Below are 18,673 nucleotides of genomic sequence, written 5' to 3' on the forward strand. Positions count from 1 at the left end.
ATGTCACTGGTGCCTTTCAAGCTGCTGCCCTGGTGGTGCTGGAGTTCAGAGGGAGTGCATCTGAGTTAAGTTCAGCGTAAGCCCTTTAAAAGGAACTTTTGGGGTGCCCAGTAGTCTTTTTCACCAACTCTAATCCCACTGGTTTTTACAGCCAGAAGTTATAGGGGCTTCTCTTCCTGGGTCTGGTACTCTGGGCCTGAGTATGGGACTGGGACCCATGGCTCTTGAGATATTCCCTCTCAACCATCATTCACCACATGTGGGTATGGGTCCTGCCTGTCAGTGTCTCGCACCAGTCTGGATTGGTGTGGTTTCTTTAGTTCTATAGTTGTTGGATTTCCATTGAACTTGACTCTGACAGTTCTGAGTGATCCTTGGTCTGTAGTTTAGTTGCAATTTTGATGTGGTTGTGTGAGGAGATGAGCCCATGTTTATCTACGCCTCCATCTTGACTGGCTACATTGTTATTGTTGAATATTGATCTCTTAATTTGAACTATCAGAAAATTACTCATTTTGTGGTATTCTCTTTCGGAGGATTGACAGTAATGGGTTGAACAGGAGGACAGAGTTTGCACCTCAGACCCTGCCCATGACTTTAGTCAGAGTAACTTCATCATCATGTTCACATTCTTGGTAGTTCTAGCCTGGAGGCTTTCTTTGTGTTTGGTGCCTTTGTCTACTCCCCACCCCACTGCAACTGCCCAGTGTCTCTCTGCGAGAACTCAGCAGGAAGAAACACGCTCATTGTCACAACCTCTGGTGTTCTTTCACTAGCCAGTGCTTGTGTACTTCTTGGCTAGTACAGGCAGCGGCAGGATATCTGGAGGCTGCCAATAATGGAGGCATTCAGGAAGTGAGATGCTGCTGCCAGCTTCCACCTGGCAATGAAGTGCTTTAGCCATACGGGATTGCTACAGGCGGCATGCAATGTCAGAGTGAAGTCCTCTTTTCCCCTTTGGGGAAGTTTAATAGAGATGTTGCTTAACCAACCAATATTATTTTAATGCTGCTGGGTATGAGATACTGTGGTTAATTAGAGAGGTGTAAAATACAGTTCTGCCCATCCCCCCAAAACTGTGTTAAGTTGCTTTAGATGCATTATCTCATTAAATTTCATAGCAACCTTACCAGTTAAGTCTGTTAAATCACCATTTCACAGATCAGGAAACTAAAATCTAGGCAGTCTCACAGCTCAAAAGTGGTGGAGTTTTATTTAGGTTTGAATTTAAGTTTGTATGACTTGAAAGCCTGTGTTTAATAACTAGTAAATAGTTATTAAGATATAACTAGTAATAGATTAGGCATGTTTACACACACATAGAATCTGATTATGAGGGAAATCAGACAACTCAAGTTGGCATTCTATAAGTAACTAGCTTGTATTATTTTAAAAAAAAGTCGAGTTGAAGAAACATAAGAAAGGTTGACTGAGAAACTTTTCCAAATTAAAGGATACTAAAGATACATCTAAATATAATCAGTGTTGTGATTGTGGATTTGATTTGGGAGCAAGAAAAAAAACTTTATAAAGGGACATTATTGGGGCATTTGGTAAAATTTTAATAGAGGCTGGATTAGATGACATGCCTATATAAGAGATTATCCTTGTCTTTGGGGAAGGACATATTAAAGTTATTAGGGATAAAAGGGAATTACTATCCCTACTTACTCTCAAGTGGTTGTATGTTAGAGAAAGAGAATGACAAAGTAAATGTGGCAAAATTTGAACAGTGAAACAAATGATGAGTCTAGAGAAACAGTATGGGAAAGTCATATTTTTGTCATATTTTCTATATACTTGAAATGATGTAACCAAAAGTTTTAAGTGGCTTATATTCTACACATTTGTTTAAAATTCTTCAGGAACCAGCAAAACCCAACTCAGCCAGCAGTTAAAGACAACATTCATCCTTCCTCTATTGGCAAAGAATTTGCCAAACCATATTCACAGAGGAAATAAATGTCATAGTGTCAAGATGTTTTTCTTATACCTCCATTAGAGAACATATTGGATTGGACAAAAAGTCCACTTATTTTTTCCATAAAATAAAGGGCACATTTTTCATTTTCTCCAATAACTTTATTGATTTGGATATTTTGAGTATGTTAGCTGTTTCCTACTCTTGGCTTCTAGCGGGTGGAGGTCAGAGGTTGTGCTAAACATCTTCCAGTGAATAAGACAGCCCCATAGCAAAGAATTATTTGGCCAAAATGTCAATAGTACCAAGAAACTTTACAAACCACTTTTGACATGTTAACAGCACCTTCACAGCACCTTCTCTATACACTGCATAAATCTCTTTTTTTTTTTTTTGCATTTCAGTTGTATTTTTACCTTTCTTGAAATAATAAAGCATAACATGCTGAAATGTTGTGTATTTTCTTTCATCTTCAATATTAAAATGGATCCCCCAAATCCACCAGTTTTAAAAAAAATTTCTCAAGTATTTTATTTATTTATTTTCAGAGAAAAGGAGAAAAAGGTTACCTTTCACGCACTCCCAACTGAGGACCTGGCCTGCAACCCAGACATATGCCCTGATTGGGAATCGAACTGGAGAGCCTGTGGTTCCTAGGCTAGTGCTCAATTACTGAGCCACACCAGCCAGAGCAAAAACATCACCAGTTTTGATATTTTTTAAACACGTGCTGATATGACAGCTGTTCACAGTACAATCTAGAAAAATTGTTTTGAAGTTAAAGACAATGAAGCACTACTAGAACCAGAGAAAAATAATTGTACAGAAAAAACCCCCACACACTTTTGGCCAACTCAATATTTAACTTTTCTTCAAATTAATTTTTTTTTACTATTTTCCCCCCATTTCTTTTGATGCTTTTAGATAGTTCATATTTCTGGAATATTGACATAATCTTAACTAGAATGATAAATGTGTTTGTAACTCAGGAGCTACAAACTGAGAGCTATACTGCACTTGTGTTCATGATTTCCAAAAAAACACCCAGAGGACTAGCAGATATGAACATGCCGTGGACATGCTTTTCATTACTCACATTATAGGGGAGTGCACCACTGGTGGAGGATCGGTGTGAGAGTGACCGAACCCCACCTCTAGCCTTGGTGCTACTTAGAAGGATAAGGCAGTGAAGAGGGAGCTGCAGTAGCGTGTGAAAGTGCTACAGGGTTGTGATAAACATAAGGGCCTTGAGAAGGCTGGGACTCCAGATATAGGCTGTTTTCCTTGCTCGTTATGGTTGCTGGCCAGGCGAGCCACTTGTCGGAAGTGGAGGGGCCATGTCTTGAGTTATCCCACAGTGGGTTATTTTTTTTTCATAAAAGGATAGATTACAAAGTAGAGTAAGCATTTATTTTTACCGATTATTTGTCAGCTTATTTTTAACAATGTGCATGCTGCCTGCAGTGTTTACGCTTTTATGTATGTATTTCAGGCACTTATGTATGACTGAACTATGCTGTTTTGGGCATTAACAAGAGCTCTCTTTCCACCCATTCTTATTTATCCTTGGCTTGGCCAAAGAATAGATGTGGGCCAAACCCTTGTTAAAGGTTTAGCATCCTTCATATTTAATGAATTTAATGTATTTATCTTTAAATTGTGAAGCCTCACAATTTAATGTGTTTATCTTTTTGCATCCCATAAGTTCCTTAAATGCTATTTTGATTTTTTCAATTTAAATAATTGGTGTTCTTGGGTTAGACAACAAGGTAGAATTGGGAATTCCTACTGATTATGGTTGGAAAGAATCCCAGGTTTAAGCAAGATATTTTGGTTCTGCTGACTGTGTTTTGGGTTAGTGGGAGAAAGAGTCTGTCTAATTCAGGGAGCTCTACACATTAATCCATAGAACAACAAAGGTAAACTTTTGTGTCCAGCTCCCCTGGTGATGGGGACAAGTAGCTAGATACATATACAGTCACACCTTGGTACTTACTAGCTTCAGAATTCATCAAACCCTGTACTTGTTGCATTTTGACGAGAAAAAAATGTTTCAGTACTTAGCACTTGCTTGAGACTTGTCACACTTGCTAGAACTTGTGTAAGTCATGCCGCTGCCAAACAAGAGAAAATGCTTCATCACTCGTCACATTCAGTGCTCATCTGTTTCAGCACTCGTCATGAGTTCTGGAATGAATTAATGATAAGTACCGAGGTACCACTGTAACTGAATTCTCCTGCTTCTTCCTCCCCCACAACCTCCCAAACACACAAAAAGAGAAAGGGAATAAAAGCCTATCTTTCTCAGAATAAAAATTTAGTCTCTTTATGATATGCTTCTGTGCCAGGGTCATATGCATATATTAACTTAGCTGTGCGGTACCCCATTACACTTAGACTAAATCTAGAAATCTTTCTGTGAAACCAGGATGTATCCATTGCCTATCCAAATGTTTTGATAGGCCACTTTAGATTGACTTTGGGTAATCATACTGTCAGCACTCAACTTTCCTTGGAATGTTTGTTAAAGTTAACTAAATCCTAGAATAGCTTTCACATGTGGATACTTAGTGCTTATTGACGATGTTTATGTTATATATGAATGTGAGTCAAGATTGTGAAATGATTAAGTGCTCAGGCTCTAAAGCCAGGCACACCTGGTGTTAAAACAGGCTCTGCTACTTACCACCTGTGTGGTCTTACACAAGTTGATCCTTCTTCCTCACTTTCATCATCTGTAAAATGGGATAAAATTATCCTCACCAATGTTAAATGATGCATGTAAAGCACATAATATAATGCCTGGCATTTTTATGTGTCCAATAAGTCTTAGCCATTGTTAGTTATCATTGCTAATAATATTATCTTTATTGTAATTTCTGTATCCCTCTGAATTTGCTTATGTCTTCAGATTTGTCACACTTTTCCCACAATCTCTCCTACTCCTGTGTTCCAGACTGACTTTTTTAAAACTGTGGCATTTCATTTTTCTCCAGGGTCTAGAGATGATCCTTGCATCCCTCTCAAACTTTTGTATTCCCTCCACTGCTTCTAAACTTTACTGAATGAGTGGTAGTCAAATAAGGAAGTCCATTTCTTCTCCAGTTAGGACCTGACTGCCTGCTCTGCTTTTTTACAAAAGACTGAACTTTTAATATCTAGTTTCTAGATTTGTGGGCTCTCTTCTTACATAAATTGGATCAGAAGTATATAAAAGCTATTGCATTATCTGATAATGCCTTCCTGCCAAAGATAGCTGAGCAGATCTGCTTTGGATCACATTGACAAGGTCTGTCAGTTCTGCAGTTGTTCAGAGAAGCTGATCCCTGGCCTCTTTCTAGTTAACAGGTCTGTTCTAAGGATCAGATGAGATCATACATGTGCAAGTGATTTCTAAACTGTAAAGCACTGGGTTAATGTGAGGGATGATTACTGCATGTGAACAAAGACCAAGCAATTTAAGTGACATTAGAATTCAATGCTATATAATAAATGCAGTTGTCTTTCTTCTGCCATCTCCAGAAGTTTGCAGTAAGTCATTTGAGCTAGGGAAGCTAGTGACTCTCTTCATGCAGTGACTAGTAATCCTTTCTCTTTCCTTCATCCCATATTCTATCACAGAATGGTGTGCCAGACCCTGAGTCAGTCTTCAGGGCTGGATGTTGGGACATAGCATGGCAGGCAAGGTACATAACAGGCTCTGGGAGTGAGGATTATGAGAGTTTTTTAAAGCCATTTTCCAATCCATTCCCAGTAGTTTTTATTCTGGCAGACCCCATAGGTTAAATGACATTTCAAAATCAAGTTCAGTGAGGGTGAGGTCAGATATGGCTTTTGCCACACTGGACTGGCAGACCTGAGCAATCTTCAGATAGTTTTTGTACATATCTGTTTTTTGTGTTTTTGTATGGGTCTGTTTTTTTGTGTTTTTATTAGAAATTCTTTTCTATTAGAATTTATTAGAATTTTTCCTGTAAGATATGAACAGCAAGTCTAAATCATGTGTAAGATCATCATCATTAACTGCAAACGTTCAGATGCTTGGTGAACACGGGCTCCTCCAAGCACTGGGGATTGTTTGGACTGGGTGTCCCCTTTGCAAAATGATATGTTAAAGTCCCAACCCCTCCTAGTACCTCAGAATGTGACTATATTTGGAAATTGTTGAAAATGAAACAAAATTAGTCCTCTTTCCCCATAACCTCAAGAAAAAAAAATCATTTACAACTTTCCTCCCCAAAATTAGCATTTTCTGAGGTTGAAACTCCTTTTACCCCTTGGTCAAGTATTTCCACCTTTGCCCCCTTTGCTTATTTGCTTCCTCCAGAGAAGGGCCAATGGAAATACTGCTTTCTCACTATGCCTGTTTCTGCTTAATTGTGCAGTCATTAATGACTTAAACCGCAATGAGAAAGCTGGGAACAGAGGATGGTGCTGTTGGCAGAGCCAAGAGGACGATCCCTCTAGTTGGAGAAAATCTGCAATCACAGAATTGGTTTGATTAGTACCGCTTCTGTCTTCCTCCCCTGCCGAGGAGTCTGTTACTCACTGCCGCACTCCTATCTTTTTATTGGATGTGTTGAGATGTTCCTGCCATCTTAATGTGTAGATTATCAAGAACCCCAGAAAACAAGTGACATTGCATACTTTGTTCCTGCCTGACCAGTGGTATTGCTTAAGAAATAAGCAACTCTGGATGCTTATTTTGTTTATTTTTTTAATCTCTGTTCCTGTCATGTAAATATATTTTAGTTTGTTTGTCAAAGTTTTTTGCAAATGAGTTTGCTCTGGAATGTACCTCTTCAGGAATGAGGAGGGCCCCAATCTGAACTTCAAAACTAAAATTAGCGACACAGTTCCCCCCCACCCCCAACCCTACCCCTGCCCAGTGCTAAAGAATTCTGTCATTTGTTTTCTCTAAGGTTTAAGTGAAATTTTTTTTCCTTCCTTCAATGTGATTTGCCTTTTCAGCAGTTCAGCTATTGTTCCTCTTGTTCTTTGTCCATTTTCACATGTGAAGTAGTTCTACTTAGCCAAAAGCTAGTATGATTTTCTACAGATCCAACCAGAGCACCTAAAAATAGTTTTCTACCCAAATATTTTTCAGCTGAAGTTTTTAAAAATACAGAAAATCTGAATAGCTAAACATTCAATCCTACCCAAAATGAAAAGTCGTAATATGAACTAGAGCACATTTTGAAAAACACAGAATCAGCCAATGATCTAATCGTGTTGAGCTTTCATGTTTATATAATTTGGCTCCATTTTATTTTCTTTTGTTGGGCCGTTCTAAAATATCTTTGTAAATGCTTAAGTCCTGGTGTTTATGTAAATCAGCATAAAATCTGTAATTTTTAAAATTAGTTTCCATTCTGCTTTGCTATATGTACTTTATTAATCATGTTTGGAAGTGTCCAAACTCAGAATCAGATGTGTTAGTGGTTGACATTTTAAATCAAGGAGCTGGGAATTCTGGGCTTTTCATAATTAGAGTTATTCTGTGAGTTTCTTTTGTTTTTTTCTAGTGATAAAATGAAGATTGATGGTACCTCTATCATTGACTATCCACCGACCTGTAATGGGGAGCAGAAAAAATGTCAGGCTGCTTTGAAATCTCCTGGGGGCGGGGCGGGGCGGGGGAAGGATAGTGATACTCTTAGTGTAGCAACATCATTCAGCCAACAAAAGAACCACTCATTCTTGCAAGGTCAAAACTATTTCCTCTCTTTCAGAAACAAGTTAGGGTTGCCTAGCCCAAAAATTCACATTCCTTTTGACCACACATTGGCAGGACAGGCATGTATACTTTTCTTCTAAATCATGGCTCTAGTTATTTTCCATCTTTAGAAATCTTAAACCAAAAGGATCTCAGGGTCCTGTTCTTGGCATACTGCCACTTTCTTAGAAATTCAAACAACTTTGAGTGAGCAGTGTCCTTGGAATCTTATTGCCTTGGTGGCTCACATATCCTGATTCTGCAGATAAAAAGGAAAGCACAGGATCAGAAGGTTTGTATTTATCTGTAAATTCATCCTTTGGTTTTCATTGAGATTATCTTGCTAGTGTTTCCTTTGTAAGATTTCCTAGGTTTTCCTGGTGCTAGCAACTTCTGTGACCAGGTGACTAGAAAGGCATGGAGAGTATGGATCAGGGAATCTGAGTTACTTAATATACTTCACCTCTGCAACTGATATGGGTTCCGGGGTAAAGAGAAGGATTTGCCTTTGGTACTTTCCTAGTTCTTTTATACTTTGTGCCCTATCTATACCTCTTAATGGCAAGGTACCCTGTGTTTTAAGGCAGACTACTTGGGTTCATGCCTCTTGGAAGAAAACAAGTCTCCTGATTAAAGGAATAGAAAGGTGTCAGTAACTTTTTGTAATACCTCGCCTGGGAGTACTTATGTTTTAAAGATGTCTAGGCTGAGAACAGTAGTCCTGGTTACTAAATAAAAGGAAATATTTGGATAAGAAGATCTTTTTTACTTAAATTGCACTATATGGGTGTGATTTTCAAAAGTAGTTATATGAAATCAGGACTAAAGTTTTTCCCAATAGCTCTGATCTCCTTTTCTGTAAAACATCGTACAGAGCTGTTATGTTTAAATTTTATTTTATATTTTTCATTTTGTGGAAATAACTTAAAAGATGAACCAAAAAAGGGGAAGAAGTGAAGCAGCAGAGACACATATCATAGGACTCTGAATAATTAAGATCTGATGTTATTTTTAAAATTTTGCCACTTTTATATAAAATGAGCTTGTCATTGGTAAAATTGAAGTTAGTTGCCTCAGCTTTGTTTAACAGTAAACTAACATCAGTGGTAGGTCTGAAACTTCCTAGATACCAATGTCTTTCTTTTGTCCTTAGGATTCTAGTTAACTGATGAAAAGTTTATTTTCCTATAGAGTTTATTTTTTTAGTATAATTAGAATTTATGGCAGTGGGGGCTTTTTAATTCTTTTAAAGCGCTTTAATTTCTTTTGTCAGGTTGTCCTCACAAAAACCTCCAGAAAATTCAGTAATTGTTGTCCAGTAATGTTTAATGCTTTTAAGCTACACTGGTAATATACCTTGTCCTTTTCTAGGAGATAGTGGGACTGTGGAAAAATATTTCCTCTAGAATGGGGTTGTCCAACCTTTTGGTGTCTCTGGGCCACACTGGAAGAAGAAGAATTGTTTTGGGCCACACATGAAATACATTGCAACATGTAATCACAAAAAAAATCTCTTAATGTTTTAAGTAAATTTATGATTTTGTGTTGGGCCACATTCGTAGCCATCTTGAGTCGAATGTGGCCCATGGGCTGCAGGTTGGATGCTCTTGATTCTAGGAGCTGGTCTGGCTTCTACTGAAAGCACCTGGCATGTGCTGAGGCATTGTTATTTTTATTTGTTACAGTAAATTCTTTTAGTTTTTGGAGACCCTATCTTGGTCCCACATTATTGTTAGAATATTATGGACACCTCTTAAGTTTTGGGGTGAGCCATTTTAATTTAGTTACTCGGTCATTAAGTTGCAGTCTTAGAGCTCCAAAAGAGTCTGATTTCAGTCTCTTTTCATCCTCAGTAGGATGATTTGGTTTGTGATTCAGAGTACAATTATTTTTCCCTTTTGGAGAATTGGGTTAGTCTGTTCTTTAAACAATAGATGTAGGACTTGTCAGCTATTATATTTGAAATGAGGATTTCCTTAGGATAAAAATGGCCTGAGTAAAGACCATTGGTTGTAATATGTATTGTTAAAAATCGCAAGTTTTCTTTTCTGAAGTATTGTTTTAAGCCACAGCTGAACTATCCATTGTTTTACATATAGGATGTAAGAGTAGGTTATAGATAGAGATGAGGCCATATTTCTGATATCAAAACCTTTGATGCAAATTCTTAATGAAATCTAACCTTCCACAGTTGTCATTGCTATTGTTATTGTTGTTTTTCTTTAATATCAAGGTGCCACTATATAAGATTTTGATATCAAATAAGAGAAAAATAATTGTTCTGGCTTATCCTGTTATTTACACTTGGAGGGCAGCCTTTCTACCAACTTAAACATGATGAAAAGCCTTGCTTTGCTCATTTTTGGAGTTTGTATTGGATGAGTATGTACTTCAGCAATCTGAAGAAACTCATCTTAATGTTTATACTGAAGTACTGATTGATGCCAGAAAGTAAAGTGAGAAATGAAGAAATAACACTCCCACATAACAAATATTGGCAATGGTAGAGGAGAAGGAGTTGGGGGTTGGGAAATAAACATCCTGATCCCTCTTTCCTCTTGCCTGAACCCAACTCTAAGCCAGAAAACAAGGGGGTGATACAATCTCAGAGACCAGCTTCACAGGGCATGGAATAAGGCAGAAAAGGGTGGAGAATAGATACGAAAGGACAAATGGAGAATAATCACAGTTTTCAGGGAACTATAAAATTTTAATTGGGGGAAATGGTTCCTTAGGAAGGAACTTGGGAGATCCTTTGCCACAGAGAAGCTATTTTGAGATCTCCTGAAGGAGTTAGGGAACAGTATCAATGATAGTTCTGAGAAAGCCATAGGAAGTATGGGGATGAGTGGTGAACACAGGTTTACTTAGGAAGATGTTTTGAACTTCTCAGGTGGACAATGTTCAAAACTTTTGGGTAACTTATTTATTATATAATTGCTCTTTAAGAAGCTATTACCAGTTTTGACCTTTGCCACATGTTCTTGTTCTCTCTCCAGTTGCTAAACACAGAAGACACAGCGGGGCTAGAGCTGCAGATCAGAGGGTTAATTTAAGTTTATGAAATAAACAGCGCAAATAGGGGGATAGGCCCCATGAGTTAAGTTTTAACCCAGCAAAGAGTCCCTTTGTGTCAGTAAATACTGAGCAGGATAGTAAGAAGCTAGGAAATTCCTTGGCAAGTGGAATGGGGAAACTGAGACAGATGGATGGTTCAAGCTTACCCTATCCAGAACCCTGACTCACCTGCCTCCTTCTCCCTTGCATGACTGCTCCCTTAAGGATCAAGCCCTCAGGACAATGAGGTTCTGATCAGCATCAAATAATCTTAGGAGTTTTGATCAAACTAGAGATAACATCTAGACCTCAGTTGCGTTTTAGCTACAGGCCCAGAAAAGCAGCAAAAGCAGACAGAATTACTTATACCATGGCTGACATAAGGACCTGGTGCAATGACTAATGACCTCCCTAGTGCCAACCAATCAGTGGAGACCACAACACTGACCCTGTAAAAAATCTTTAAGACAAAAGGATTCAGTGCACTTGCTCTTATTCTCTCTCTCACTCTTTCTCTCTCACACACCTTCCCATATCTCTCCTGTTCCCACCGCCACCTTCCACCCCTGCCACTGCCCTGTCCCCCCTTTAGGTGTATATCATTGTTTTCTTTCTCCTAAGCTCAAAGGGCGCTTCTTTTGCCTCTGTAACTTGTTTCCTGAGTCTGTGCATCCCAGCCAGCTCACTTCTGCCCCTGTGACTTTTCTAAAAGACCAAGGCAGCCCTGACTGGTGTGGCTCAGTGTGTTGGGTGTCATCCTATAAGCTGAAAGGTTGCGGGTTTGATTCCTGGTCAAGGCACATGCCTGGGTTGTGGGCCAGGTCCCCGGTTGGGGGCATGTGAGAGACAACCAATCAACATTTCTCCTCCTCTCTTTTTCCCTCCCTTCTCCTTGCTCTAAAAATAAATAAAATCTTAGGGGGGAAGAAAAGCCAAGGCAGATTTCTGAACAGTCCACTTGATTCTTAACTTCAAGTGTACTTTCACTTTGCTTGCTGAATATAAATGTCATACACTAGAATTTTTGCCTCTGAATTCTTTATTTTGCTGAACTCAAAAACTGGGAGCTCATATCACCAGTAACAAAAACTTTGGGAATAAGCCTTAGGAAATCTGGCCAAATGTATGTGGCCTTCCTTAGTCAGTATCGGTTCATCAGGATCCTGAGGCACTCGTTCCCATTGTCACCCTCCATCCCCCAACTTGAGCATTTTTCAAGAAATCACAGCATGTTAGAATTTGCTGATGTTGTATTATCATGCTAAATATGGTCAATAAATTGAGAATACAGCTTTGTGAAAATTGTGCATGGAAAATTATAATATAGAAATAGGTTATAGGATTTCTATTTTATGTTGAATTGATTGTAAATGGTTTATAGGTAATTTATAAGTTGTAGTCTTTTTTATTTTCTATTTTTAGCATCTTATCATTGTAGTATTGTAATGGGGGACCCTCCCCCATGTCAGTGGGGGAAGGGTGGAGAAGCACCAAGAATGGCACATGAGTGGTGGCTACACTGCAGCTGCCAGAACCAGTGTGAGTGGTCCTGACAGCCAGGGTGATAACACAGCTACTTCCAGCATGCAGGGGATTCTGGGGTCAGCCTTTAAAAAGAGGAGCATGCAGAAATGCTGTGCTCATTGTTCTCTCCTCTTTCCCAGCTGCTGGGGGCCGGAGTTGCTGGGTCCCAGGCTGTGAAGACCACATAGTCTGGGAATGTTCCTGGTGCCCCTCCTCAAGCACTCCAGGGCCTACCTGGAGCACAGCGGGAACTAAGCCAGTAAGAGAGGAAAAGAGGAGGCTTCGGGCAACAAGGCCTGGGAGCCTGAAGGCAGGGCAAAAAGCCCTGTGCCCCTCTCCCACATGGGATGTTGTTGTGGGAGCTCCCCACTCTCCAACCATGCCCTCCTCCAGTGGGGGCCGTCAGCAGCAGCTCTCACAGGGCAGCTGCCTGCCTGCCACTCACATGCTCCTCCAGCAGGTGGGCCATCAGCATTGGTCAGTCGCTGCCACTGTGCCTGCTCCAGCCTGGGCAGGGCCTTGGATGCACTGCACCAACATCTGGGTCAGGGCTTAGAGGACCAGTCAGTGCTGGTCCTGGAAGTCCCGTGGCTGGGTAACAAGCCCTATGCCCTTCCCTTGCACAAGAATGGGCAGCGGCACAAACAACTAGAACTGTGCCATGTGGGTCCTGCTTGGCCAGACACACAGACACATGGGAGGGCAGCCCCAGGAAAAAGAGGACAGCTCACCGCAAGTAGGATGCCTGAAGGCACAGACTCCAAAAGATGCCTGAAGCCAGACAGTAACTGGAAACCAGCTAAGCCACATATATTTCTTAAAGGATGATGCCTTTGGTGGGAGAAGAGGTTCCAGGTGCAAACCAGAGCTAAGTTGGCAGAGGGTAACAGGATGATTTTCTTTGGGTGTTTTGGAGGAACAGGCTTTGAGACAGAAACCTGCCATTATTTCAAACTGTATATACTTTAAATAAAAAGATTCCTTTTTCTTTCCACCAAACTCTATCTCCAGAATTTTTGCCTAGTGGCAGTGAGCTAGGTAGGACCCCACAGGTTGGTTGGTTACCATATTATTTTACCAAAGAATTGCTTAGAGTACGCTTATGGGCCAAGATAAGGAAGTCATCTAAATGGACATCCTATACAAAGAGGTTACTTAGTGTGAGATGGGGAAACCCAAACACTTGTTTAATGGCAGTCTTCAATTATTTTATAAATGAATAATGAATTATACTCTGTGGCCCTGCTAGGAAATGAGCTTCAGATAAAGAATTAAAGACTTAGGCTTGACAAGTTAGAGCTTCCTGAAGAATGTTAGAGTAATTACCTGGGAAAGGAGTTTCTGAGGAATCTGAGATGGTCTTCTCTGGAAGTCATTAAAGCTAGCTTGTTTTTGTTTGTTTTATTTTGTTGTTGGTTCAGACAGGGTGGTTTCTCAAGGACCTCTTCTTAGAATTTTATAGCTTTTGCACTTGAAGAAAATATTTGACTATTTTGCCTCTGCTTTCTTCTCTAATTTAAAATAGTTATTTAAACCCTTGAGTTTAATACAATGACGTACTCCCCTTGATCACAAAGTACATAGTCTTACTAATGATGTGCTTGCTTATTCATCTGCTAACCACTTTCTGACTCTACCCCACGCTGTATCCACACTCTACTAAAAAGAAAGGTTCTAACTCTTTGCTCAGATATTTACATACAGGAATTTAGTGTTGTCATTTCTTACTATTATGATCATTTAGGTCCAGATCAAGGTAGATGACTGAAAAAAAGCTGAAGTGTTTCATCTGTACTTTCCCCCTCTGGCTTAATAAGCACCACCTATGTTTCTAAAGATATTTTCAAGTGTACTAAATGTACTTTTGGTAGGGTACTCCAGTCAAATGTGAAATTTGAAAAAGCCCCATGTATTAATTTCAGCTTAAAGGCTCTCAAATAATTGATAAAATATTGATAGCATAACTAAATGAAGCTAGGCATTGATAATACAGTTGCAGGTAAACTGTTTCTTCAAGACTCATGGGTGGTTACATGTGTCTTTCGAAGACTGTTAGGGTGCATTGCTTCAAGGGTGAGAGGTGCAGGTTGGGAAAGGATAGAAAATATTTAACTTTTGATTCTCTTTATCTAGCCTCTATTTCTCTTTAGTATTTTATTTCTTTTAAAAATAAACTGAACTTCATTAATACTTAAGAGGGCTAATCAAAAATAATGTGAGTACTGAAACCTCTTACAAATTAATGATCCCTGCTCAGAAAAGATCCTGGCTATTTATTAATAAACTGTGCTTAGGTGTTACTATCCCTATGAGCATTGTCCTCAATAATCTCTTCTCATGTAAATAGAAATGTATCATTGTAACAGACTTTCTCTCACTGAGGTGAAACAGAAATTACATCATCTTTTCTGGCAGTTTCCTAAATATATGTTAGACTCTCCTAATTATTATTTTCCAGGCCATTGTTTCAAAAAGCCAAATGTTAAAACATGTTTAAAAGTCAAGCTAAGACTTCCGGCCAAGATGGAGGCGTAGGTAGACACACTGTGCCTCCTCGCACAACCAAAATAAGGACAACAAAAATTTAGAAACAAAAACAACCAGTACTGACAGATAATTGAACTGTATGGAAGTCTGACAACCAAGGAGTTAAAGTAGACACATTCATCCAGACCAATAGGAGGGGCGGGGCTGGACAGCTGGGTGGAGAGGGATCGAAGCAAAGCGGTGGCTGGCGGACCCAGGGTGCACAAGGTGGCAGTGGACAGACTCAGTGAAGCAATAGATTGTGGAGGGGCGTGGCACACAAGTTGGCTGGTGGACCAGGTGATCCCACATTCGCACACAGATAAACCAGGCAAAACTGGGGAGCAAGACAGACCACACAACCCAGGGCCCCAGTGTGGGGAAATAAAGCCTCAAACCACTGATTGAAAATACCTGTGGGGGTTGAGGTACCAGGAGGCTTCTAGCCTCACAGGAGAGTTCATTGGAGAGACCCACAGGGTCCTAGAACGTACACAGACCCACCCACACGGGAATCAGCACCAGAAGGGCCCACTTTGCTTGTGGGTAGAGGGGGAAGTGACTGAAATCCTAGCAGAGGCAGAGCAAGCACCACTGATCCCTCTCAGACCCCTTCCCCACATACAGTGTCACAATGCAGCAACTTGGGTTGCCCTGCCCTGGTGAATACCTAAGGCTCCACCCCTCACTACATAACAGGTGTGTCAAGACAAGAAAAAAGAAATGGCCCAAACAAAAGAACAAATCAAAGCTCCAGAAAAAATACAGCTAAGCGACAAAGAGGTAGCCAACCTATCAGATGCATAGTTCACAACACTGGTAATCAGGATACTCATAGAATTGGTTAAGTTTGGTCGCAAATTAGATGAAAAAAGGAAGGCTACGCTAAGTGAAATAAAGGAAAATGTACAGGGAATCAGTAGTGATGGGAGGGAAACTGGGACTGAAATCAATGGAGTGGACCGGAAGGAAGAAAGAAACATCCAACCAGAAAAGAATGAAGAAACAAGAATTCAAAAAAAAAAATGAGGAGAGACTTAGGGAACCTCCAGGACATCTTTAAATGTTCCAACACCTGAATGATAGGGGTGCCAGAAGGAGAAGAGGAAGAGCAACAAGAGGAAAAGTTATTTGAACAAATAATAAAGGAGAATTTCCCCAATCTGGCAAAGGAAATAGACTTCCAGGAAGTCTAGGAAGCTCAGAGAGTCCCAAAGAAGTTGGACCCAAGGAGGAACACACCAAGGCACATCATAATTACATTAGCCAAGGTAAAAATGAAGGAGAGAATTCTAGAAGCAGCAAGAGATAAGGGGACAGTCACATACAAAGGAGTTCCCATCAGACTGTCAGGTGATTTCTCAAAAGAGACCTTACAGGCAAGAAGGGGCTGGAAAGAAGTATTCCAAGTCATGAAAGGCAAGGACCTCCATCCAAGATTGCTCTATCCAGCAAAGCTTTCATTTAGAATGGAAGGGCAGATAAAGTGCCCTCAGATAAGGTCAGATAAGGTCAAGTTAAAGGAGTTCATCATCACCAAACTGTTATTATATGAAATATTAAAGGGACTTATCTAAGAAAAAGAAGATAAAAAATATGAACAGTGAAAAGACAGCAAACTCACAGTTATGAACAACCATACCTATAACAAAAGCAAACTAAGCAAACAACTAGAACAGGAACAGAACCACAGAAATGGAGATCCTATGGAGGGTTAGCAACAGGGGAGTGGGAGGAGGAGAGAGGGGAAAAAGGTATAGAGAATAAGTAGCATAGATGGTAGGTAGCAAATAGACAGGGGGAGGGCAAGAATAGTGTGGGAAATGTAGAAGCTAATGACACATGGACATGAACTGAACGGGGGGAATGTGGGTGGGAGGGGGTGTGCAGGGTGGAGGGGGGAATGGGACAACTGTAACAGCATAATCAATAAAATATAATTTGAAAAAAGTCAAGCTAAACATCTTAGGGAAACTGAATGAATAAAAGGCTTTCAAGTCTGAGGTCTGTTCTTAATTTAGCCATCTAAACTGCCTCATTTGCCGTAAATTTCCTTCTCCTGAAACTTAAACACAGCAAGCACGCTTCCTTCTCCTTTTTTTTTTAAATTGATTTTTGCTTTTGACTAATTGAAAACCTGGCAGTTTCTAAGCTCACATATGAGAGACTGTTCCTTTCTCCTACCCAAATACATGTTTGAGGAGCAAGTTCCCTGTTAGGGAAAGCTGCTTTCCCTTCCATTTGGGAGACTCTCTTCCAAGAGGCCCCTTATTTTTCCTCTGTGTTTGTTTTTTCTGGTGGATGTCCAATGCCATCATTATAGACTCAGCATAGGAGCTTAGCAACAGCAAAGGTACGTACTTTTTCAGAATCAACTCCTGAAGGTTCTTCCAGCTGATGATACAGTAACTCCCTCCCTCTGAAGAAGCTGCGGTCTTCTTTTACCTTCTGCCTTGGGGATAGAGGGGGGAAATGTCATAGCATTTACAGAGGAGCTTGTGGAGAAGAGCATCGATCTGGTGGCTCTGCCATCAACAGAAGGGTGGACAATAAGCATGCCATGTGATATGCTCAGGGCCTCAATTTCATTATCTAAAAAACAAGGAAGTTGGATTATATGATTTCTAATAGTTCATACTGCTCTAAAAGTATGTGTTTGTTCTTAAGAATCTTGAATATAGTTCCTCTTGGATATATATAATTTGCCCTTATCTCTCAAGACAGCACGCACCTTGGATTTGTTTAGTGCTAGTGAAGTTTCTGCTACCATACTTTAAAGGCCTTTTTCTTTGATATCTACCTGATATAAGGTTGATAGACTGATGCTTAACAGTGATTAAAGGGAATGTGTTTGAGGGAAATCTTGGGAGAGTTGGCTTGCAACAAGTAGAATAGCCCTAGACATATTTAGGGCTGTTTCAAGATCTAGTTATCAATTAATCTGACTGATGTTTCCCAAGAAACTTGGACACCACTTGTCACAATTTCTAGTATCACCACTCAATCCAAGTTAGCCCAATTCCCAGGGTCACACAGAGCTAAACCAAATCCTCCTTCCATTTTATGTTGCAGGATGCTGTGGAGGCAACGTGAAGTTCACAGCCTGACCCTCCCTCTTTCTGATATTGTGATACAGCTTAACTCTCAGTGCCCCGTGATCATCATCTGTAAAACAGCATACTTAAGTACTTACTTAAAAATTATTATGGGATCAACTGTGATGACAGACAAGAAGAGCTTCTTATGTGCCTCATAATGAGAACACCTGACATTTGAATACCTCTTTACCATTTATGAAACACTTCAGAAAAGTAGTTTGATTTAGGGCATTGTCTTGGATTTGCTGTGATGGGTAAAATTTAGGTATAGAGGCTTGGGTCAGGTTTCCTGAGTAAGGGCCCCAGTCCTTTAGAGCTGGGTAACACCAGATGCAGAGCTTTAGCTATCTTGAGGGTCTCTTCTATCTATAAAACACCCTTTTATGTTTTGCAGGAATCTGAATTTCTGTGTTTGGAATTTGATGAGGCCAAGGTCAACCAAGTCCTGAAGAAGCTCTCAGAGGTAGAAGAAAGCATCAGCACACTGATGCAGCCAGCTAGCTGAAGATGGAGTTGTTGAAGCAAAGATGTTCACAGTCCCTCTTTACTGACCTGTTTTTTTGTTTAATATTATTCACCAATTAGTATTAAATCCTCAAATTCAAATCTTGTCTGCCTCTGCTTCCTGAGACTTATTTCTTCAATTTACTCTTAGAGTTGTTCTACTGCAAAGGTTCTTATACTTCAGCATGTAGAGGCACTTGACTTGTAGTGGCATTTTTTTTTTAAAGGAAGTGTCCAGGACCCCATCTCCAGAGACTTGGATTCAGGTGGACTGGGCTGGGGTCAACTTTAGAAACCCTTGTTGTGGTGACTTGTTCCTGGGTTGGA

The 18,673-nt window shown here is 40.0% G+C and overlaps 2 protein-coding genes across 2 annotated transcripts in view; both read left to right on the top strand.

The window, feature by feature from the left end:
- Positions 1 to 18,566, top strand: part of COMMD1 (copper metabolism domain containing 1) — a 96,841-nt gene extending 78,275 nt beyond the window's left edge. Inside the window, 1 exon segment of the mRNA XM_028514549.2 lies at positions 18,237 to 18,566. Coding sequence (XP_028370350.2) covers positions 18,237 to 18,347 — 111 coding nt within the window. The 3' untranslated portion in view covers positions 18,348 to 18,566.
- Positions 1 to 18,673, top strand: part of B3GNT2 (UDP-GlcNAc:betaGal beta-1,3-N-acetylglucosaminyltransferase 2) — a 156,358-nt gene that overhangs the window by 47,540 nt on the left and 90,145 nt on the right. The window lies entirely within an intron of this gene.

Source organism: Phyllostomus discolor, chromosome 6, assembly GCF_004126475.2.
Source record: "Phyllostomus discolor isolate MPI-MPIP mPhyDis1 chromosome 6, mPhyDis1.pri.v3, whole genome shotgun sequence".
In the NCBI taxonomy this organism is placed as follows: domain Eukaryota; kingdom Metazoa; phylum Chordata; class Mammalia; order Chiroptera; family Phyllostomidae; genus Phyllostomus; species Phyllostomus discolor.